The sequence below is a fragment of the Melanostigma gelatinosum genome (assembly GCF_949748355.1).
Source record: "Melanostigma gelatinosum genome assembly, chromosome: 1".
Taxonomy (NCBI): Eukaryota; Metazoa; Chordata; class Actinopteri; order Perciformes; family Zoarcidae; genus Melanostigma; species Melanostigma gelatinosum.
The window spans coordinates 4154139-4171116 of NC_136634.1; the positions used below are offsets into that span (position 1 = coordinate 4154139).

The 16978-nt window shown below is 43.4% G+C and overlaps 2 protein-coding genes across 7 annotated transcripts in view; both read left to right on the forward strand.

Annotated features, from left to right (window-relative positions):
• The first annotated feature begins 3549 nt into the window (after positions 1 to 3549).
• Positions 3550 to 8641, forward strand: LOC306775891 (calcitonin-1-like). 5 transcript variants are annotated; one of them, XM_079266445.1, is made up of 5 exons: positions 4456 to 4565; positions 4698 to 4789; positions 5817 to 5951; positions 7670 to 7857; positions 8182 to 8641. In XM_079266445.1, exons 1-4 carry the CDS (start codon positions 4473 to 4475, stop codon positions 7830 to 7832), a joined length of 483 nt encoding a protein of 160 aa, XP_079122571.1. In that variant the 5' UTR covers positions 4456 to 4472; the 3' UTR covers positions 7833 to 7857; positions 8182 to 8641. The 5 variants fall into 5 exon arrangements, with proteins under 5 accessions (XP_079122573.1, XP_079122571.1, XP_079122572.1 ...); XM_079266446.1 differs by having other exon boundaries at positions 7673 to 7857; XM_079266447.1 differs by lacking the exons at positions 4456 to 4565; positions 7670 to 7857; positions 8182 to 8641 and adding exons at positions 3550 to 3672; positions 6710 to 7288.
• A 4701-nt stretch (positions 8642 to 13342) lies between these two features.
• Positions 13343 to 16978, forward strand: part of insc (INSC spindle orientation adaptor protein) — a 45640-nt gene continuing 42004 nt past the window's right edge. For both annotated transcript variants that reach the window (XM_079278524.1, XM_079278525.1), the window contains exon 1: positions 13343 to 13700. The gene's annotated coding sequence lies outside the window, so the exon portion shown is untranslated. The remainder of the gene's footprint in view (positions 13701 to 16978) is intronic.

A 16978-nucleotide genomic window follows, 5' to 3' on the forward strand; every position in this document is an offset into this window, starting at 1 on the left:
GACAGTTGGATATTTTACACGTCGTATTTGACTTTTGGAAACAGATCGACATCTTTTCCACATATTTTTAGTTAACCATCTATTTTACCGTCGAGACACAAAATATCTTGGCCAAGACGGCAGAAATAAAAATGTCAATAAAAAGTGTCACATGCTGTTCACTCCCATTCACATGATTGACTGTTTACACCTGGATCCCCTGTCCGCTGTCACTCTTCCTCTACGATCATTCATCAGCCGCATTCATCCCCTACAAGCAACACTAGCTCCCCCTGGCGGCATGGAGGGTCTCCTACTACTCTCTCCCCAGCCTCTACCATAACTTCCACTCCACGACCCATGAACATTCCCGTGAGAATCACAGACTCGCGCTCACGCACTAGTTATGGTCGGTTTCGAGGTGCTGCACGAGTGATCCGTCCTATTGCACATACCCCCAAAGCTTCCTGTGCTGATGACGACACAGTGTCTTCCCCCATCAAAATGTGTCTGATTAATGCACGCTCTGTAACAAACAAGGCTCACATTTTAAATGACTTGTTCACAAGTCATAATTTGGCTTTTTTATTTCTGACCGAGACCTGGCAACGGAATATGGAATGCATCCATTTCAACAAACTCTGCCCTGTGGACTGTTCTTATGTTGGGACACCGCGTCTGACAGGCCGCGGTGGAGGCCTCGCCGTGGTCTGGAAGAATCAGTTTTCCTGCCACTTGGGGAGCACAGCATCCTATGCTACTTTTGAACTACAGCTGACTAAAGTGGGCCGGCTAAAGCCGTTTTACTGTTTTTTAATTTACCGACCTCCAGGTCCTGCAGGTCAGTTTTTATCAGAGTTCACAGACTTTCTGACCTCTATTATCAAGCTAGACAAAGTGCTTCTGGTTGGTGATTTTAATCTGCATATCAATGATACCACAGACTGTATTACTAATGAGTTTCTCAATATTACTGAATCTTTTAATTTCACGCAACATGTTTCTGGCGCCACTCACAGGGGTGGTCACACCTTGGACCTTGTGTTTTCTCTGGGTCTTGATATTGATAATACCCGTTGTGAGGACCTATTGATCAGTGACCATAAATGTATTTTCTTTGATCTTTCTGTCAATACTGACCCCTTGTGTCTGAAACAAACATTCCACTCTCGCATTATTACTCAGAGTACAGCTGATCATTTCTCTATGCACTTCTGCTGTGATATTAACACAAATCTCGATGATGTTGAACACTTGATACAGTCATTTAATGAGCATTGCACCACTTTGCTGGATAAAGTGGCACCTCTTAAGGAAAGGACCAGGGCAGCCTATAACACTACTCCGTGGATGACAGACGCTGTGTGCAGCCTGAGACAGAAGTGTCGCAGGACAGAGCGGCTCTGGAAAGCTACTGGGCTAGAAGTGCATCGTTTATATCTCAAAGACCTCAGAGTTTCTTTAAATACTGGAGTGAAGGAAGCTAGAACTGCTTATTTTGCCAACCTAATCTCTTCTTCAAAGAGAAATCCCAAGATTCTGTTTGACACAATTAAGAGAATTGTTTCACCGTCTGTTCATATTTGCAGCATGGGTGTTGCTTTTGGGTGATGTTTCCCTGACTCATACATTGTACGCACATTCCAATAGCCTATCCTTGTCTTGTGCTTGATATGAAGAACTTCCAACTTCCTGTCAGTGGCTTCCTTATGGCTTTGACCACTGGCATTCATGCTGGCAACGAAGGCAACTAGTACCAGACAATCAGGGGCCGAGCTAGGCGGGTCATGCCTTCGCTATGGCAGCCTTCATAATTTGGCGCACAGGATCCATGCCAAGGGGGTGTTTCTGGTGGTAGGACGTCACGCTGACTGCGTGGACACTCGCTACCCTTGCGGATGCGCCAAGTAAAAAAATCAAGCAACCCTCAATTTGGATAAGGAAAACCATGGAACAATTTGAAGAAACTCAGGAAGATCAACAGAGCATGGATCCCTCTCCCTGGACGGACAGACGAGCAATTTATTGTTTGAACAGAATACACCGACATAGTGAAATTAGAGTATTGACATTCAAGACTTCATAGTCTGCCGTGACTCATTGGAGCAGGGCATGAAACAGGGCTTGTAGTTTGGATAAAAGGTCAAAAGACATGAGCGTTTGAAATAAAGTTTTCATTTTTAAACAAGTAAGTGGTCTACTGGTACAGTGCTTCAATTTGTCCAGCACTGTGAAATAAGTTAGTCAGCACGATGGACGTGCAGGTAGAAAGTAGCTGTGTGGGTTCGTAGATGTGGCTCGAGACCCAGCAGCTGTCTGTTCAGCAGTGATTTAGTGTCTGACATGGGTGAGCCTTGTGGCTCAATAGCACTAAAAGGCTCATCCTGTCTAATGGGGTTCCTCTATGACGCAGACGAGGAGAGGCAACCCCTCCCCTTCTTCCACTCTGACATATAATCCAGAACACACACGTACGCACACACCTACTGTACTCCCATTCATTTCAGTCCACTGTGCAGAGACCATAAGCACACGCAGACACAGATACACACACACACACACACGCTGTCCTGCACACTAATGAAAAGGAAGGGAATTGAGACGATGCTGCACGACAAACAGATGTGTAATTGCTTTTGAGATACGGCTCTTGTCGGAGGCTGTCATCGATTGGTCTTTGCCGAGGACAACTCGTTTACTCAGTGTGTGGGAGGAGGCCCGGGCGGCAGTGATCATTACTGGACTGACTGTGGTATCACTTTATTAACTGAATGGGGTTTGATGTTTCACTGTAGGAGGGGAGGGAGGTTGTCATACATACAGAAGCTGCTGAGAGACAGCAAATGTGCTTCAGGTTAATCACTCTGATTAAAAACAAATACACAGTTTAGGTTACAGAAGAAGACAATGGCACAGTGCCTCGTAGTTTAGCCGATACTTTAGCAGATCTGACACATGTGGTTGAGTTTATTAGTTGTGGTGAATCAAGATGACATAAGCTGATTGTGTGTCTACACTGAGCTGAAGCACACAGTGGGTGTGGAGCTGGAGTTGGTGCTATCCAAACAGCGTTATGAATGAAGAGGCCGGGAGTGCGTCACTATGTAGTGTACGTCCCTCCCCAGCAGATGGCCCCGCCTGCAAGTGCTGAGGGTGGTGCCGGTGCTAGTGTGGGGTGGGGGGGGGGGGGGGGGGGGGTATCGATTTGGCATTTGAGATATAGCGTGCAATGTAACATTTTTGGAAGGTTCTTAAAATATGTATTGCCGGTGATGCTCCTCCATGGACACCAGCTTGCTTTACATCCTATTTAATTAATGACATCAATGCAAATTGGGGATAACAAATGGTCCAAACGACAGAAGGATTTTGTGAATGGAGCACTTACTGACTGAGGAATGACGTCAGCGCAAAGCCATATCCCTTATTAGTGAGCCAGGACTGAGAGGAGGCGTCCCATTGGCTCGCCATGGCATCAGAGCGACGCGATTGGCTGCCGACGGATAATTAAACACCTACACAGTCAATGCACAAATCCAAGTGGTGGGATATATAGGCTGCTGCGTTGGCGCTGCATGCAACAGAATCAAGAGTTGTTCTGCAAGTTGAGAGAAAGTCAACTTATTGTGATTTGCATTGAGATACATAGTGATATATCTATTTATTTTTTTTGCTGGGTGATTATCACTGAAGGTAAGTGTCGACTTTTAATGTTGGGCGATGTGTTGGGACTACGAATGTACCTGATGAGCTGTTTGCGTGTGTGCGGATGAGAGGGGGGAGATGGACACAGAGCCACTGCGTTGGACTGTGGTGACGTGATAGTGTTGGTAATGGGATTGGAGTGTGGCCACAGGGGTCACCGGCAGCACCGCCATACATTTTTCTAAAAGGGGTCCAGTCCGCTACTTGAAGGCCAGGGACCGAAAAACAGGAGGAAGATGGGAGGGAAGACAGAAAGAAAGGGGCTAAAGTGACAAGACAGCAAGTGAATGAGGAATAGGAAAGAAGAGATGGACAGGAGGAACGAGGTTTCAGTGTGTGTGTGTGTGTGTGTGTGTGTGTTTGAGAGAGAGAGAGAGTGCTGGCAGCTCATTACACTAATGCACTGATCCCATAGGGAGTTGGCAAGCTTGGAGTCCCCCCTCCCTCTCTTCCTATTTTACCCCTCCTCTTCCAGCGCAAGCAAGTGCTACATGCCCTGCGTAGACCAGGACCCCCCTTAGTTAACCCCCACCCGCCACAACACACTAACACACACACACATACACACACTAACACACACCAGCACACACACTCCAGGACCTGCAGTGCACAGCATGAGAGAACTACCTGTCCTGTACTCTGGGCTGGATGTTTTGGAGGAACAGTGCGTTTTGCAGAAGAAGAGTAGGCTGGGGGGTGGGGGATTTCAGATTTTGAAAGGGTGTTGTTTGGAAGTAAAAGCGAGGATGTGCAGCAGGAGACCATGGCTAACACAGTGGCAAGCTGAGATGTGGGCAGAGCTGAGCTCACCTCTCTGGGAAGTGACAGGAAGCCCTTTTTCTTGTTGCAACTTCTTCCCAACAGCACGAGAGGATCAGCGGGTGTGTTTTCTAGACGTATGTTGCTTTGTAGATGTTTAGGTGACCTGCGAACTTATTTCTAGCGGTGTGAGTGTGAATGGCAGCAGTGTTGTGCACAAGGAGCTGATGGAGGTTGTCTTTCTTGCGGTGTAGGGGACCATGGTGATGTTGAAGATCTCTGCTTTCCTCGTTGCCTACGCCCTGGTCATTTGCCAGATGTACTGCTCACAAGCCGCCCCTGCCAGGTGAGACAATTTTTACTCAACATTTTTCAAACTCCCAGCTGACATGCATTTTGGCAGCACCTTCAAATATGTAAGGAAAAGTAGAAAGATTCCAAATCTTTTGAATCACAAGTAACCAGTGGGAAGGAGAGGAGGGTCGAAATCTTAAAAATAATGTCGAATATAGTTTATAGTTTGTCTTTAGTATATTTTAAGACACAAAATTTTCAGAAGTGATGGAAAATATGAAGAACTGGGATAGATTGATGCAAAGAGGTGCAAACACATTCAAAGATCAAGTGTACAGCAGAGTAATATTGTGCATGCACACTGACTTTAAATATGCTTATTCTGGTTCCTTTTCATCAGTTATGATGGTACATTTTGGCACTTTGCATGAGCAGGATTAAATATAGTCTCCAGTTGAGAGTTATTAGGTGTAAAATAAGTAAGAAATGTCTTTAACCACATACTTCTATAAGAAAAAAAGAATGTAAATCACATACATTTAATTTCCTAATCCATTTATGAAGTTTGCTTTTTTTGAAATTGCAATTGGATGCAATCGCAATAGGTTTAATAAAAAGGGAATAATGGAATTAAAAAAGAACCAAAAAAGTGAAACAAGACAGGGAAAAAGGTGTGATCCAGGTTTGAGATAAATCTATATAAATCTATATATATATACACGAAATTCCACTCAAGCCACTCCCCACATTGTTCCCATGAAGCCATCGATGTAGTAATAAATCTAAAGCCGGTTGCACATCAGCCCCTCTCTCAGATGGGGCACTTTCCGCAGATTTTTTCCCCGCGTTGGCCGGGGACCCTCCAACTCAGACGTCATCCCTCTCAGAGTTGGTGATGTCCCAGCCAACCCCCTGACCCTTCCATCCAGCCACTCCACCACCACCCTGCCCCGCCCTAACACCCCACCCCCCAATCGCTCCTTTTAACTGCAGGTGATCATTCCAGCGATGGATTTAATGCCTGATCTCAATGCCTTTCCACCCCCTCCCAACCCCGCTCATCCCCTTTTTCGCCACAGACCGGTTTTAGAGTCCATATCGGACCGAGTCACGCTCACGGACTACGAGGCGCGAAGGTTACTCAACGCCATCGTCAAGGAGTTTGTGCAGATGACGGCGGAGGAGCTGGAGCAGCAGGCGACTGAGGGAAACAGGTACGCAGACGACAAACACGTGACTCATCTGTAATTTAATCCTTTGAAAAAACGATTTGACAGGATGGAGAGTTAAACAGTGGAATGTAAAGGTAAAATGGACAGCTCTGGACTTTGTGTGTCATATATTCTGGTTTCCACCACTGAAGATGCGTCTTTTTACCGCCCCACTTGAGTTCAATCAGGCGTAGAGGTATGTACTTCATAGTTGACCAAAAGAGAAAAAAAAATGATTTCTTGGAAAAACACATAAAAAGAAAATCCCTGTTCTCTGTCATGACGCTGCTCCCGCATGGATGAGTTTGAGTTGACTTTGTTTGATCGGACGACTCTGTCCATCCTGCCCGCCGGGCATGTGAACAGTGTATGCCTAACGGAACGGATAAGTGTGCATGAAGTCAATTAAGTGGAGTTGCATGACAGTGGGAAGCGACTGGTTTCTGTTTGTTCTGTGGGTGTAAAAGATGTGACAAGAGGGGATTGACTCGGGGTGGGGGTGGGGATGGAGGTTTGGTGCATGAGGGGATGGAAGACAGGTTCCGTGAATGGTGTGGAAGGGGGGGCATGATGCTATAGGGAGGTGGATGTCTTTTATTTGTACTTTTTTATGGCATGAGAAAGAAATGCACGTGTGCACTATTGGAAGGGAAAAGAAAGAGGTGAAGAAAGTATTGCCCGCATGTTCTTGTTGCCATGCCTATGAGCCTGTTTCTCTCTGCATGTGTTCTTGTGTGTCCCCCCCCCCCCTCCCTCGACAGCATGGACAGGCCCCTAACCAAGCGATGCGCCAACCTCAGCACCTGTGTGCTGGGCAAACTGTCTCAGGAGCTGCACAAGTTGCAGACGTTCCCCCGCACGAACGTGGGAGCCGGAACGCCCGGCAAGAAGCGCAGTGCGCCTGAGAGCGACAGCTATGCAAGCTACGGCGAGACGTTTGACAGCATCTAAGCCCTTCCTCTTCTACCTTTACTGCATCTCTTCCTCCTCCTCTTCATCTCCTCGTCCCCAGTTTCTTCCTTATTGTTTTTTCGGATTGGCAAGTGCATGTTGATTTTACCTGCTTGATTGACATGAGAAGAATATGACCTTTAACGGCAACCACACTTTTTAGTTCTTATCTCCTCCCTGCATTTTTTTTTTTTTTTTTTGGCAGAGAATGACTTGTCCCAAATCATTTTCAGACAATCAGACTTGGTTTATGTAATTCAGGAGCCAGTTCAGACATCCATCTCTGTGTACTGTGCGTGGAGTCACTTGATGGCATTTCAAAGCGCCTGAAACTTAACAGTTGGGAGAGATAACTTAATCGAAACCATTAATAAATGATCCACTCATGCGACACCATGTTTCTTGTTCAATAAACGTATTTTTCTACCACGAAGCCTTAGCTCATTTTCATTCTTAGGGCTGGTCAGTGGGTACTTCATGAACATGTTTGCAAATATGGACGCAAATAGGATTTTATAGCATCCTTTTATCTCTGAAGCTCTCGTCGAGTCCGAAGGTAAGAAAAATGTCGAAGTTAAGAAAATATGCGATTAAAACTTTCATATTTTTAACCTGTACGTCCTGTTTTTTTTCTCTGTGCTGTGAAGTTAACGTTGATTAAAAAAAATGAACTGTATGCAGAACTACTGTGTGTGTATCTGTGTGTCAGTATCCTATGGATGGATGTCACACCAGATCTTGGCGTTAACCCCTCGTTTGCTCTCCTGAAGCAGCGTTACAGCACAGAAGCGAGCCTGCAACACGGCAACCTGCGTGACTCACCGCCTGGCGGACTTCCTGAGCCGGTCGGGGGGAATGGGCAACAGAAACTTCGTCCCCACCAACGTCGGCGCCCAGGCCTTCGGCAGGCGGAGGAGAAGCATCCAGATGTGAGCACTGCAAAACCTTCAAGGACATGGTGAATAAAGTTTCTACTTCTTCTGATCGCTACATTTTCTTCTTTAATATTCTTTTGTTGCATGAAGAGCATAATCTGCTAATTCAAAAAGTGACAACAAGTTGCAACAAAAGTATTTTAATAACAAAAATGAAAGCAGAATTATTCAAATTTAGGCAATAACACATAAATTGACTTGATGTATTCAATCACAAATGGATTTAAATAATTTTGGACTCATCATGGAATGATTTGTAAATGTACTATTGATGAACAGCAGTCAGTTTTGTCCTTTGAAAAGCTTTAAATTTACATTTAATTTCTCTCTTTCTTTCTTTCTTCCAGAGGTTGAAACCCGACAAGAAAACACCAGAAAAAACCTGAGAACAAAAATCAACAAAAACAAAATCAAGCAGAAAATAAACACTGCACTGGCCCTTTATCCACTCCCTCACCTTCTTATGGGGAAAAAAAGGACTTCTCGTCCACATTTCCATCCTGTTAGTGAAACCTTTTGCTTTTGGCAAATAAGAGGAACAAAGAGAAAAAAAAGCACTTTAGTTTATGTACATGAACAAATGAACTCCTGAAGAAAAAAACAAACGCCCTAATGGTTCCTCTTTTTTATACATGAGTATCATTGTAAAATAAAATGAAAGCTGCAGTTGTTATCACCTTATTTCTTCTCCACCTTCCACATCGTTAGAGCACATTTCCTCTACGCGACGCCCTCCCCATGTGAGATCCATACTCCTCCATACTTCCCCTCCCCAGGGTATCCTGTTTTTTTCTTTTCTGTGTGCCAGAGGGACGCCATTAAAGATCAGCCTACCCAACCCCCCCCCCCCCCCCCTCCACAACGGCTGTTGTCTTGTGCCTTGATGTAGAACAATTTACATGAACATGATTGTACAGTTCTGTTTCGAGACGATAATGAAGAGCCGAGCGAGGATGGAAGAGAACGAAGACAGATTAATATTGTAAACAATATTGTGAAAATCAAATTTCAGCAAGATTAAAATGTATTTTAGATACACTCGGGTTTGGGGTACTTGTGTTGTTCTTCAAAGGTTTTCAAGCATTTAGGAGCAGAGAGAGGTTGAAGGATCATCAGCTTATATTTGTACATCAATTGCTGGAATATTGATTAACAATGACCATAAATTATAAATGATATGGCATTTATGAACCTCAAGTAAATATCAATTTATTTGTCAGAAATATGACAATATTTCCCAGTAACAAACACACTTTGTAGCACACACCTGTAATTTGGCAAAACATTCTAAAAAACAAATCCACACTCATATTCTGCACAGTTTGGGTCACTTTGTATGCAGCGGCAGTCTGCAGGTGTAAACACATCAGTTTTATTGGGAGTATTTTCTGACTGACACCACAGTGGCATGGATATATTGAGAAACACGATGATACAATACAATAAACTGCACGGGTCATTGCTTAATAAAAGGCAGCCAAACCTGCAGTCAGACTTGTTCTTCTTTAGCTCTGGTGGAGGTAAATGCAACACCACAATATATAATCAGAATCAGTGCAGACGGACACTTAAGATAAGACATCATCCGAAGCAAAACATATTCTGCGAGAGATTGTCCTTCCGGCATCAGTGCGGAGAAATCAAGATTCACAAGCTGCACTTCGACCAGCTGACAGATTTATGAACTGAACATTTTGGGGTTCTCTTGATTTTACAGCAGCACTCCGACAGAGGGCAACATAATTAACTCAAGTGAAGTTTCAGCGGAGCTCTGCAGAGTCTCACAGGTTGGACTAAAGTTACAAAACACATAAAGAAACAAGTTTCCACCGGTGATGAATGAGAACTCTTGGTCAGCATCAACAGGTGCTCTGAGGCAGGCAGAGATTTACATTTTGTTTATTTGCACACATGATAATCTAAAAGGAGGAAGAACATCTAAAAAAGTGAAAGTGACAAAGACATGTGATTCCATAAGGTTTCCATGTTTAAATGACATCATTCTTTAGGGCTGTGGCCAGCGATGAGGTGTGAGACAATGACCTGTTCAACTCTCATCATGTCGGTGTATCTCAAACAGAAGTGGTCAACCAGTGTGTCATAACAAGGCCATGTGGTTTTGATGGCTGAGTTGATGAATGAGAAGTCCCACACTTACAAAAACAAATCTTCAGCTCCGTTGGCTTCCAGTTGAGGATAGAGCGCCCCAGATCTGACTGAATTAAAAATGGCAGAGGCCCTATAGTTACCTTGAGACTTACTTTAAGAACTCCATAATGACAATACCAGAGCTAGCTGAACCTTTAGAGATTCAAAACCATGAAGGATAAGGTTTCTGTTTTGTGGAATAAACTGCCTCCTGTAATTAAGGAGGTGCAGAACCCACAAGCCTTTAAGAAGACGAGGCTGATAGATAAGGACATTTAAATACACTGAAATCAGGTTTTTTTTGTAAAAGGACACAATAAGCATATCATATATTATTTATTGTTCTTTCAGTGTTTTTCTGTAAGTGGATTGTTTTGTTTGGATGAGGTCACATGTTTCCCACTCCATTGAGCTGTGGAGAGGATGAACTGATGAAACAACGGGAACCAGGATGGAAATTAGTCCTGGACTTAGTCGTGTTATCACTGACAATGTATTTTTCGTATTTTAAATTTTGACAAATAAACTAAACCAAAAACTTTTATGATGCTGCTGAAACACATAATACCTTCTCGGAACAAAAAACGTAACAGTTTTCAGCTCGAACTGCAGAAATCCATGTATGGAAAATGTCATTTTTCTCTCTTTTCTTTTAAAAGTAGCACTGAGGTCCCTTCAAGGGACTGATTCACTTTTAATATCATCTGCTCAAACCAGCCATCCCACTGGTTGAACTGGGCAGCTCTTCAGTGGATTACTTACCGAGTGAAATGTATTTCTTCAGGAAACTTTGAGTGAAGGTTACAAGAAAACCCCCAAAAAACAATGAAAAATAAGATCATTAGTGAAAAATAACATGAACATGAATCTTGGGGTATTTAGAAAATGAATTTCACATAAATCATGTTAATTGCACAAACAATGTTGATATTATTTTTGACTAATGACCTTTCTTTTCTTTTTCTTTTGTTTGTGGTCTTCGTGTAACCTATACTCAAAGGTTACTGTAGTTCAGATGCATTTTTATAATATTTACAATAGAAAGGCATAATTACAGTTTTAGGTCGTCGCCAACAATAACATTACCCGTCTGTATTTAAGGTGCAGTGCTTCCAGCAAGGGTAAATAAAGGTAGTTGTTTTTGGATGACAAACACGGGATGTGAGTTTGGAAATTGAGGGCATAATGAGCTCATTCAATCAGGGTGAAATTGAAAAACAGGATGCAGTCGATCCTATTTGGGTTGCACGGATGAATGCCGAGTGGGCACCGGAGCAAATGAATGGCATTTTGTCACAGTGTGCTCAAAGAACCAAGGTTTTTGTAAAACATCTCACTTTGTTCAGATGAATTGCACCATCAACACCATCATCAAATGATTGGCTATAAAGCCAAGTGTTCAACTGGATGACTTATTGATTCACAGATGAGAAGAAATGTATGAAAAAGATGTGAGCGGGAGCTTTAAAACCTTCATCTGCCAGTTGTTTTACAGTCTTTCCACTCATCTCTCTCTGTCTTACTGTCTGTCCGTCTGTCTGGAGTCTTGCTAGAATCCACATGGAAACTTTTCCTGCATGACTGAGGAGGGAAAAAATAAAACCCCCTCCCTCACTTCTGATAATTGAGGGGAACGGGAGGTTGAGGACTGATTTGTGGGTCGGTTTGGTTTTAAGCCTCTTTCTCAGCAATAATCTAACAATCCCACTATGCCAATGAGAATAGCAGTCCTAATGGCACACAGCTGCTTTGAATGGGGCCCTTCCAGTTGAAAATGAGATGGTTCGTATAAGAGAAACCAAGAAACAAGCATCTCCACATAGAAGACGTGTCGCTCGTCCAGTTCCCAGAAACCTACACCACAACCTGAGGCTTTGGTAAGTGCTTCTTTTTTATGTTTTAAAGGATGACTTTCACATTTTGGGAAATAGAGAGCTTGAGTCATGATGTCATATCCAGACTGGCCAGCACCCCACGAGCTTCTTTAAATCAATGCAATCTCTCAGTGAGTGTTTCTTTAAAGGTACTATGTACAGGATGGAGTATTCACTGTTTGCAATGTAAATAAATAAAGTCACTCTCCCTCTGTGTGTGTTATAACCTGAGTCCTTTCTACAGCCTCTCCACTCGCTTACTCTCCAACCTTGACATTTAACCCGCGATTGTCTCGGGCTTATGGGAAATGGTGTTCATTAATGGCAGCTGAATAGAGGAATGTAGAACAAACAGTGATATTTCTATGTTAAAATGACGGTCCTTATCTAAATATATTGAGTAAAGCACCGATGGATTAGTAAGATATACTAATTGTTTCAGAGCTGGAGGACATGGTGGCCAATTTTGTTTAACTTTTGTCAAAGCCAGGCTTGTCGTTTCTCCCTGCTTCCAGTTTTTATGCTAAGCTAAGCTAACGACCTTCTGGCTCTAGCTTCCTATTTAGCGTACAAACTTAACAGTGGCATCAATCTTCTCACCTAAGCCTTGGCAGCAAAGTGAACATGTTTATTTTACCAAAATGTAGAACTAGTTTCGTGAAGACTGGGGTCTCGTTGAGAATTTCCTTTACACAGAGCAATGTGCCTCTAAATGTGCTTCAATGCACTACCCTGCTGCATTTGCAAGGAAATGAGGTCAAATTAGGGAGGAAATTAGCTGTTTACATTCAGTTTTAAGCTAAAGCTAATATGTATTGACTCTACATAGTGTAACATGCCCTCATGTGCACTTGGGAGAGTGTGCGGAGCCGCCCCCTTCACATAATCACGTGATAATTATTCACTCAAGAATACAAAGCGATATTAACTGCAGCAACACAGACCAGCTGAGTCTCGTTCATAATGGGAACCAGCCGACGGCCGTTTATATTTCCATTTTCCTTTCTCATTTTTAAAGCTCCCAATTTTTCCATAAGGTAGTAATTTCCAAGGCCGACGTGAAACCAGACACCCCGGAGCTCTCGTGGTAAAGGTCCAGAAACAACATCAGGCCGGCCCGACATCCTCTCACCTTCCCCAATTCCCCTTTCCGTCTTGTGCGACTGTTGCTGGGAAGGTAAACACCTTTTCATCGTGTCAGAAATGGGATTTCACTCTGCTGCCATTGCAGTTCCTTCAGCTCCCCCTCATTTCTGTCCCTCCCGCTCTTCGTTCTTCATCTCCCCTCCCTCCCTTTGCTGCCACATCTGGAACCCAGCTCCTCATTTATTTATGTGGTCTGGGTTGCTTTTTTTCAGTCTTATTTAAAAGTCCTTTACCTTGTCTTGTTGGCAGTTTCTCTCCATCTGATGAGGTCTGCAATTACATCTCGCCATAACTGGTCACTCTGCAATTACATGCCCCACCACAGAATCTTTCTCCCCCTCCTCTGAGCAGCACCGCCGCTTAAATGGCAGACCGAAATAGAATAGTTTCATGTCTGTTTGGAAGGCGTCCCAGCTGAAACTGTGCTCCGCTGCTTGACTGACAGTGGGATGTGGGCTTTTTCTCCCCAAGAAAACCCTTTAAGGCCAGTCACGTTCAGACTCTGAGCAGTCCCACTCCAGCGGGCTTTGGTGGTGGTTGGCCCAGCTGGGCTCCAAAGACGAGAAACAGAGCGAGAGAAAGTTAGAGCGAGTGAAAGAGAGGACAGAGACAGACGGGTTTGCAGTGAAGAAGACAAGAACCTCGAGCTGCTACTATGAGCCCTCCTGGGAACACTTAGCCTTTCAGTCGCTGACCGGGTAAGTTTAACAACCGCTTCAGTCCAATCTCAACTTCTGGGAATGTTGGAATGATGCTGAACTTTGAGCCTTTTCATGAACTTTTAGAACACTTAGACAATACGGTTTGTCAGATAACTTGTGCAGCATGTAGAAACGTCTTCAGCAGCAATGCAGTTGTCCAGTTGGTTGACAGAGTACTTTCCTATTGGCGATGCAGTGGTTATTGTGCAAGGTGCCTGCATCGCTTTCAAACTCGCTGCATTTAAATGGGTGGCAATTAACAGATGTCAAAGCCTTTTTTCCCTCATAAAAGTGTTTTTGAACAACTTCCAAGTCTGCTTTAATGCATCACGGAAACCTTGAAGGTTTTCTTAAGATGTCAGTAGCATTTTAACTTAAAAGCTTCTGATTTAAAAGGGCAGCGGTATTGATCATCTGTACACCCAGATTCTTTAAGGGAAGTATGAACCACTCTGGTCACTGATCTTGGTTAAATTTAAGAAGTTTTTGAAATTTTACAATGTAATCCTTGCCAAAAAAAAGTCCATCTATAAGTGCCAATAAGCAATTCAAGTACGCCCTACACTAATGACAGTATTGCAATTAGAAAGGTAATGCACTAAAATAACTGTCAAAAGTTATCAGGTTTGAGGTCCATTTGGGTTTAAGAGTTTTAGCTAATTACAGGGTAAAAAAATAATAAAGTGTTAATTGTGGAGGGTATGTAATCCAACAACAGCTCAAGGGAAACTGAATTTGCTGAGCATGGTTTCACACGGGACACGACAGCGGTCTCCTGGGTGAAAGTCCTGTGTCTGTTTGAGCTTTCCATGACACCCACCTTAATTGGACTTTCTCGCTTGTTATACTCGTTATTATACCGCGTAACTTTCAATAATGGTTGCTCAAACATTTACTCTGCGTGTCAGGTTATATGTTACTTGCTCTGACTGAATGCGAAAACGTCCACATTTATCCGTGGTTTGCCAACATTGTTTTTTATGTCACCTTAATATTTACATTTTTTTATCTGAGAAACCTTATGTGGGAACGTGCACTTGCCAATTGATGCTATCATGATGAATATGAACGGTCCCTTTAGGATACTGCACAGTGTTCTACATCGGAAAAATATTTTGTTTTTGTTCTGAGTCATGCTGGAGCTGAACACCATAGTGTGGCTATAACTGTTTGGAGTTGGCCGATCAGGAGTGTGTGGGAGCGCTGGAAGCTGAGACTGTGGGAAACAACAAAGATTACAGTGAGGCTGACGGTGATGATGAGGACACAGCTACCACATGTCTTTACTACAGGCGTCTGTGTGTGTGTGTGTGTGTGTGTGTGTGTGTGTGATGTGGTGGTGGAGAAATGAGTGAGTTTGAGACAGACAATTAGAGATTACAGCGTAGGTGTGTCATTATGTTTTTCCATATGTACTCTCTCTCTCTCTATATTTCTCGTATTTTCTTTGCTTCTTTTGCTCAATCTCAAAGTCCATCAACTGCCCTTCAGGCAGTGAACCCTCACTGACTTTAACTGACATCACCTGTGTGCTCACTTTAAATGCTTGAGTGGAAAAACATGCAATAGCTCTGAATGGTAACATGAACTGAACAGCAAATATGTTACCAGGACCAGAAGTCTTTCTATTTTCTGGAGCCAGTAAGTCATGTTGTCACTATGTAATTACATGGCAAACACACAAAGCATTTGATTGGTGAGTTTTACATCTGAACTTCTTCTTGTTCCTGTTTTGTTCACTGTTATTAGACAGACCGACTTTCAGCAACTATTGAACGCTATGAAATTCTGCACAGACATTCATGATCTCCAGAGCATGAATCCCACAGACTTTGTGATCCTCCGTCTTTTCCCCCAGTGCCACCGTAAGTTTGGCATTTTTGTTTTCCAATTAAAAGTGTTGGAATCTAATTTGGTTCAGACATTCAACTTCCCTCTTCAAAGATAATAGTGGCATTACCATCGGCCTCAGTTGGACTTGGTGTTTACTGCATATTGATATTGGTAGTAGCATGTTGGCATTGTCATTGCGAGCATGCTAGCATGCGGACGTTAGCGTGTACTTCCACTGTGCCTAAGAACAGCCTCAGAGAGCCACTGAACCACGCTCGTCATTCTAGTGTCATTTCTCCTGAGGGGGCTTGCAGGCATATTATAAAGCTAGTTGTGGATTTTATTCTCAATCAAAGTCTGCAGCATTGCCCTGCACCTGCTCATTATCGACTGGAACATTCCTAAGAACTCATAGAGGTCTCAATGAGGCATTATTTATTTTGAGGAAGACTGAATGTTGTGAATGATCCTCTGAGTACTTCTGGGACGTTGAGGCTGAAAAAAACACAAAAAATACATCAAGAAGTAGCTGAAACATCTTCAGTGTCTTGCTCTGTTCTTAATATTTGTCTGGGACACAGTAAAGAGCATTTGGTAACTGATTACGTCACACACGTTTTACAATGCAACTAGAGCTATTTTGGTACAAAAATAACCTTTGTGAGGCAACGTGATTGCTGCTTTTAGAAAATGACAGCTTAGCATCAGCTGTACAGAAAAAAAGATGCTTCGGACTGGTTTCAATGGCTCTTTTAGAATCAGCATGTGAGAAGCTACGACAAAAGCTTCCCGTCAACATCTGTTCATCACTTCTATCTAATAATACAGGACTGGTTGGGGATAAAGCCTGAGGCCCGGTTGCCTGGTGAACAGCTGAGGAGGGCGTAGCGTGGTCAATGTGAACCACACACGCAGGTGTGGCCGCCGCTATGCCGTCACACTGTTTCAATTAGGTTTTCTCTCCACGGGCGGAGAATCTCAGGGTTTACACAGTAAAATTCACATCTCTCCTCAGTCCTACCCGCACAGTCATTGTCTGAGACATTAAGAGAGCGCCTCACTCAGGGTGTGACTGAACTTTGTGACCGCAGCTAAAGTTGGAAACACAAAGCTGTACTTGGCTCCACACAAGTGTGGTTTCGGAGGAGCCAGTGCCAACGCATTGTGTGTCCAAACTAGCATGCTCATGCTAAACTGGCTTCATGCTCAAGAAGACTTCTTTTACTCATCAAAGACAAAAGTCACACCCATCCTGTGTCGTTGCTCTTGTAATAACAGTTAACAAGTTGATTCACGTTGAAGGCGTAGATCCCACACTTAGAGCTGGAACCTGCCAAGCGTCTGCCATTCTCCATTCGTAGCTTTTCTTCTGGGTGAGGTAGTTTCTTTATTTGTGCAGTGCTGTTTTTCCATATGTCCTATTTGTGTCTGTGTGGCCTTGT

What these genes read in the sequence shown, in the direction of transcription:
- LOC306775891 (XM_079266444.1), top strand. Translation starts at nt 4,473, where the DNA reads ATGTGGGCAGAGCTGAGCTCACCTCTCTGGGAAGTGACAGGAAGCCCT. An exon ending in CAGCACGAGAGGATCAGCGG is followed by an intron (nt 4,566 to 4,697) that starts GTGTGTTTTCTA and finishes CTTGCGGTGTAG; the next exon opens with GGGACCATGGTGATGTTGAA. An exon ending in CAGGCGACTGAGGGAAACAG is followed by an intron (nt 5,952 to 6,709) that starts GTACGCAGACGA and finishes CTCCCTCGACAG; the next exon opens with CATGGACAGGCCCCTAACCA.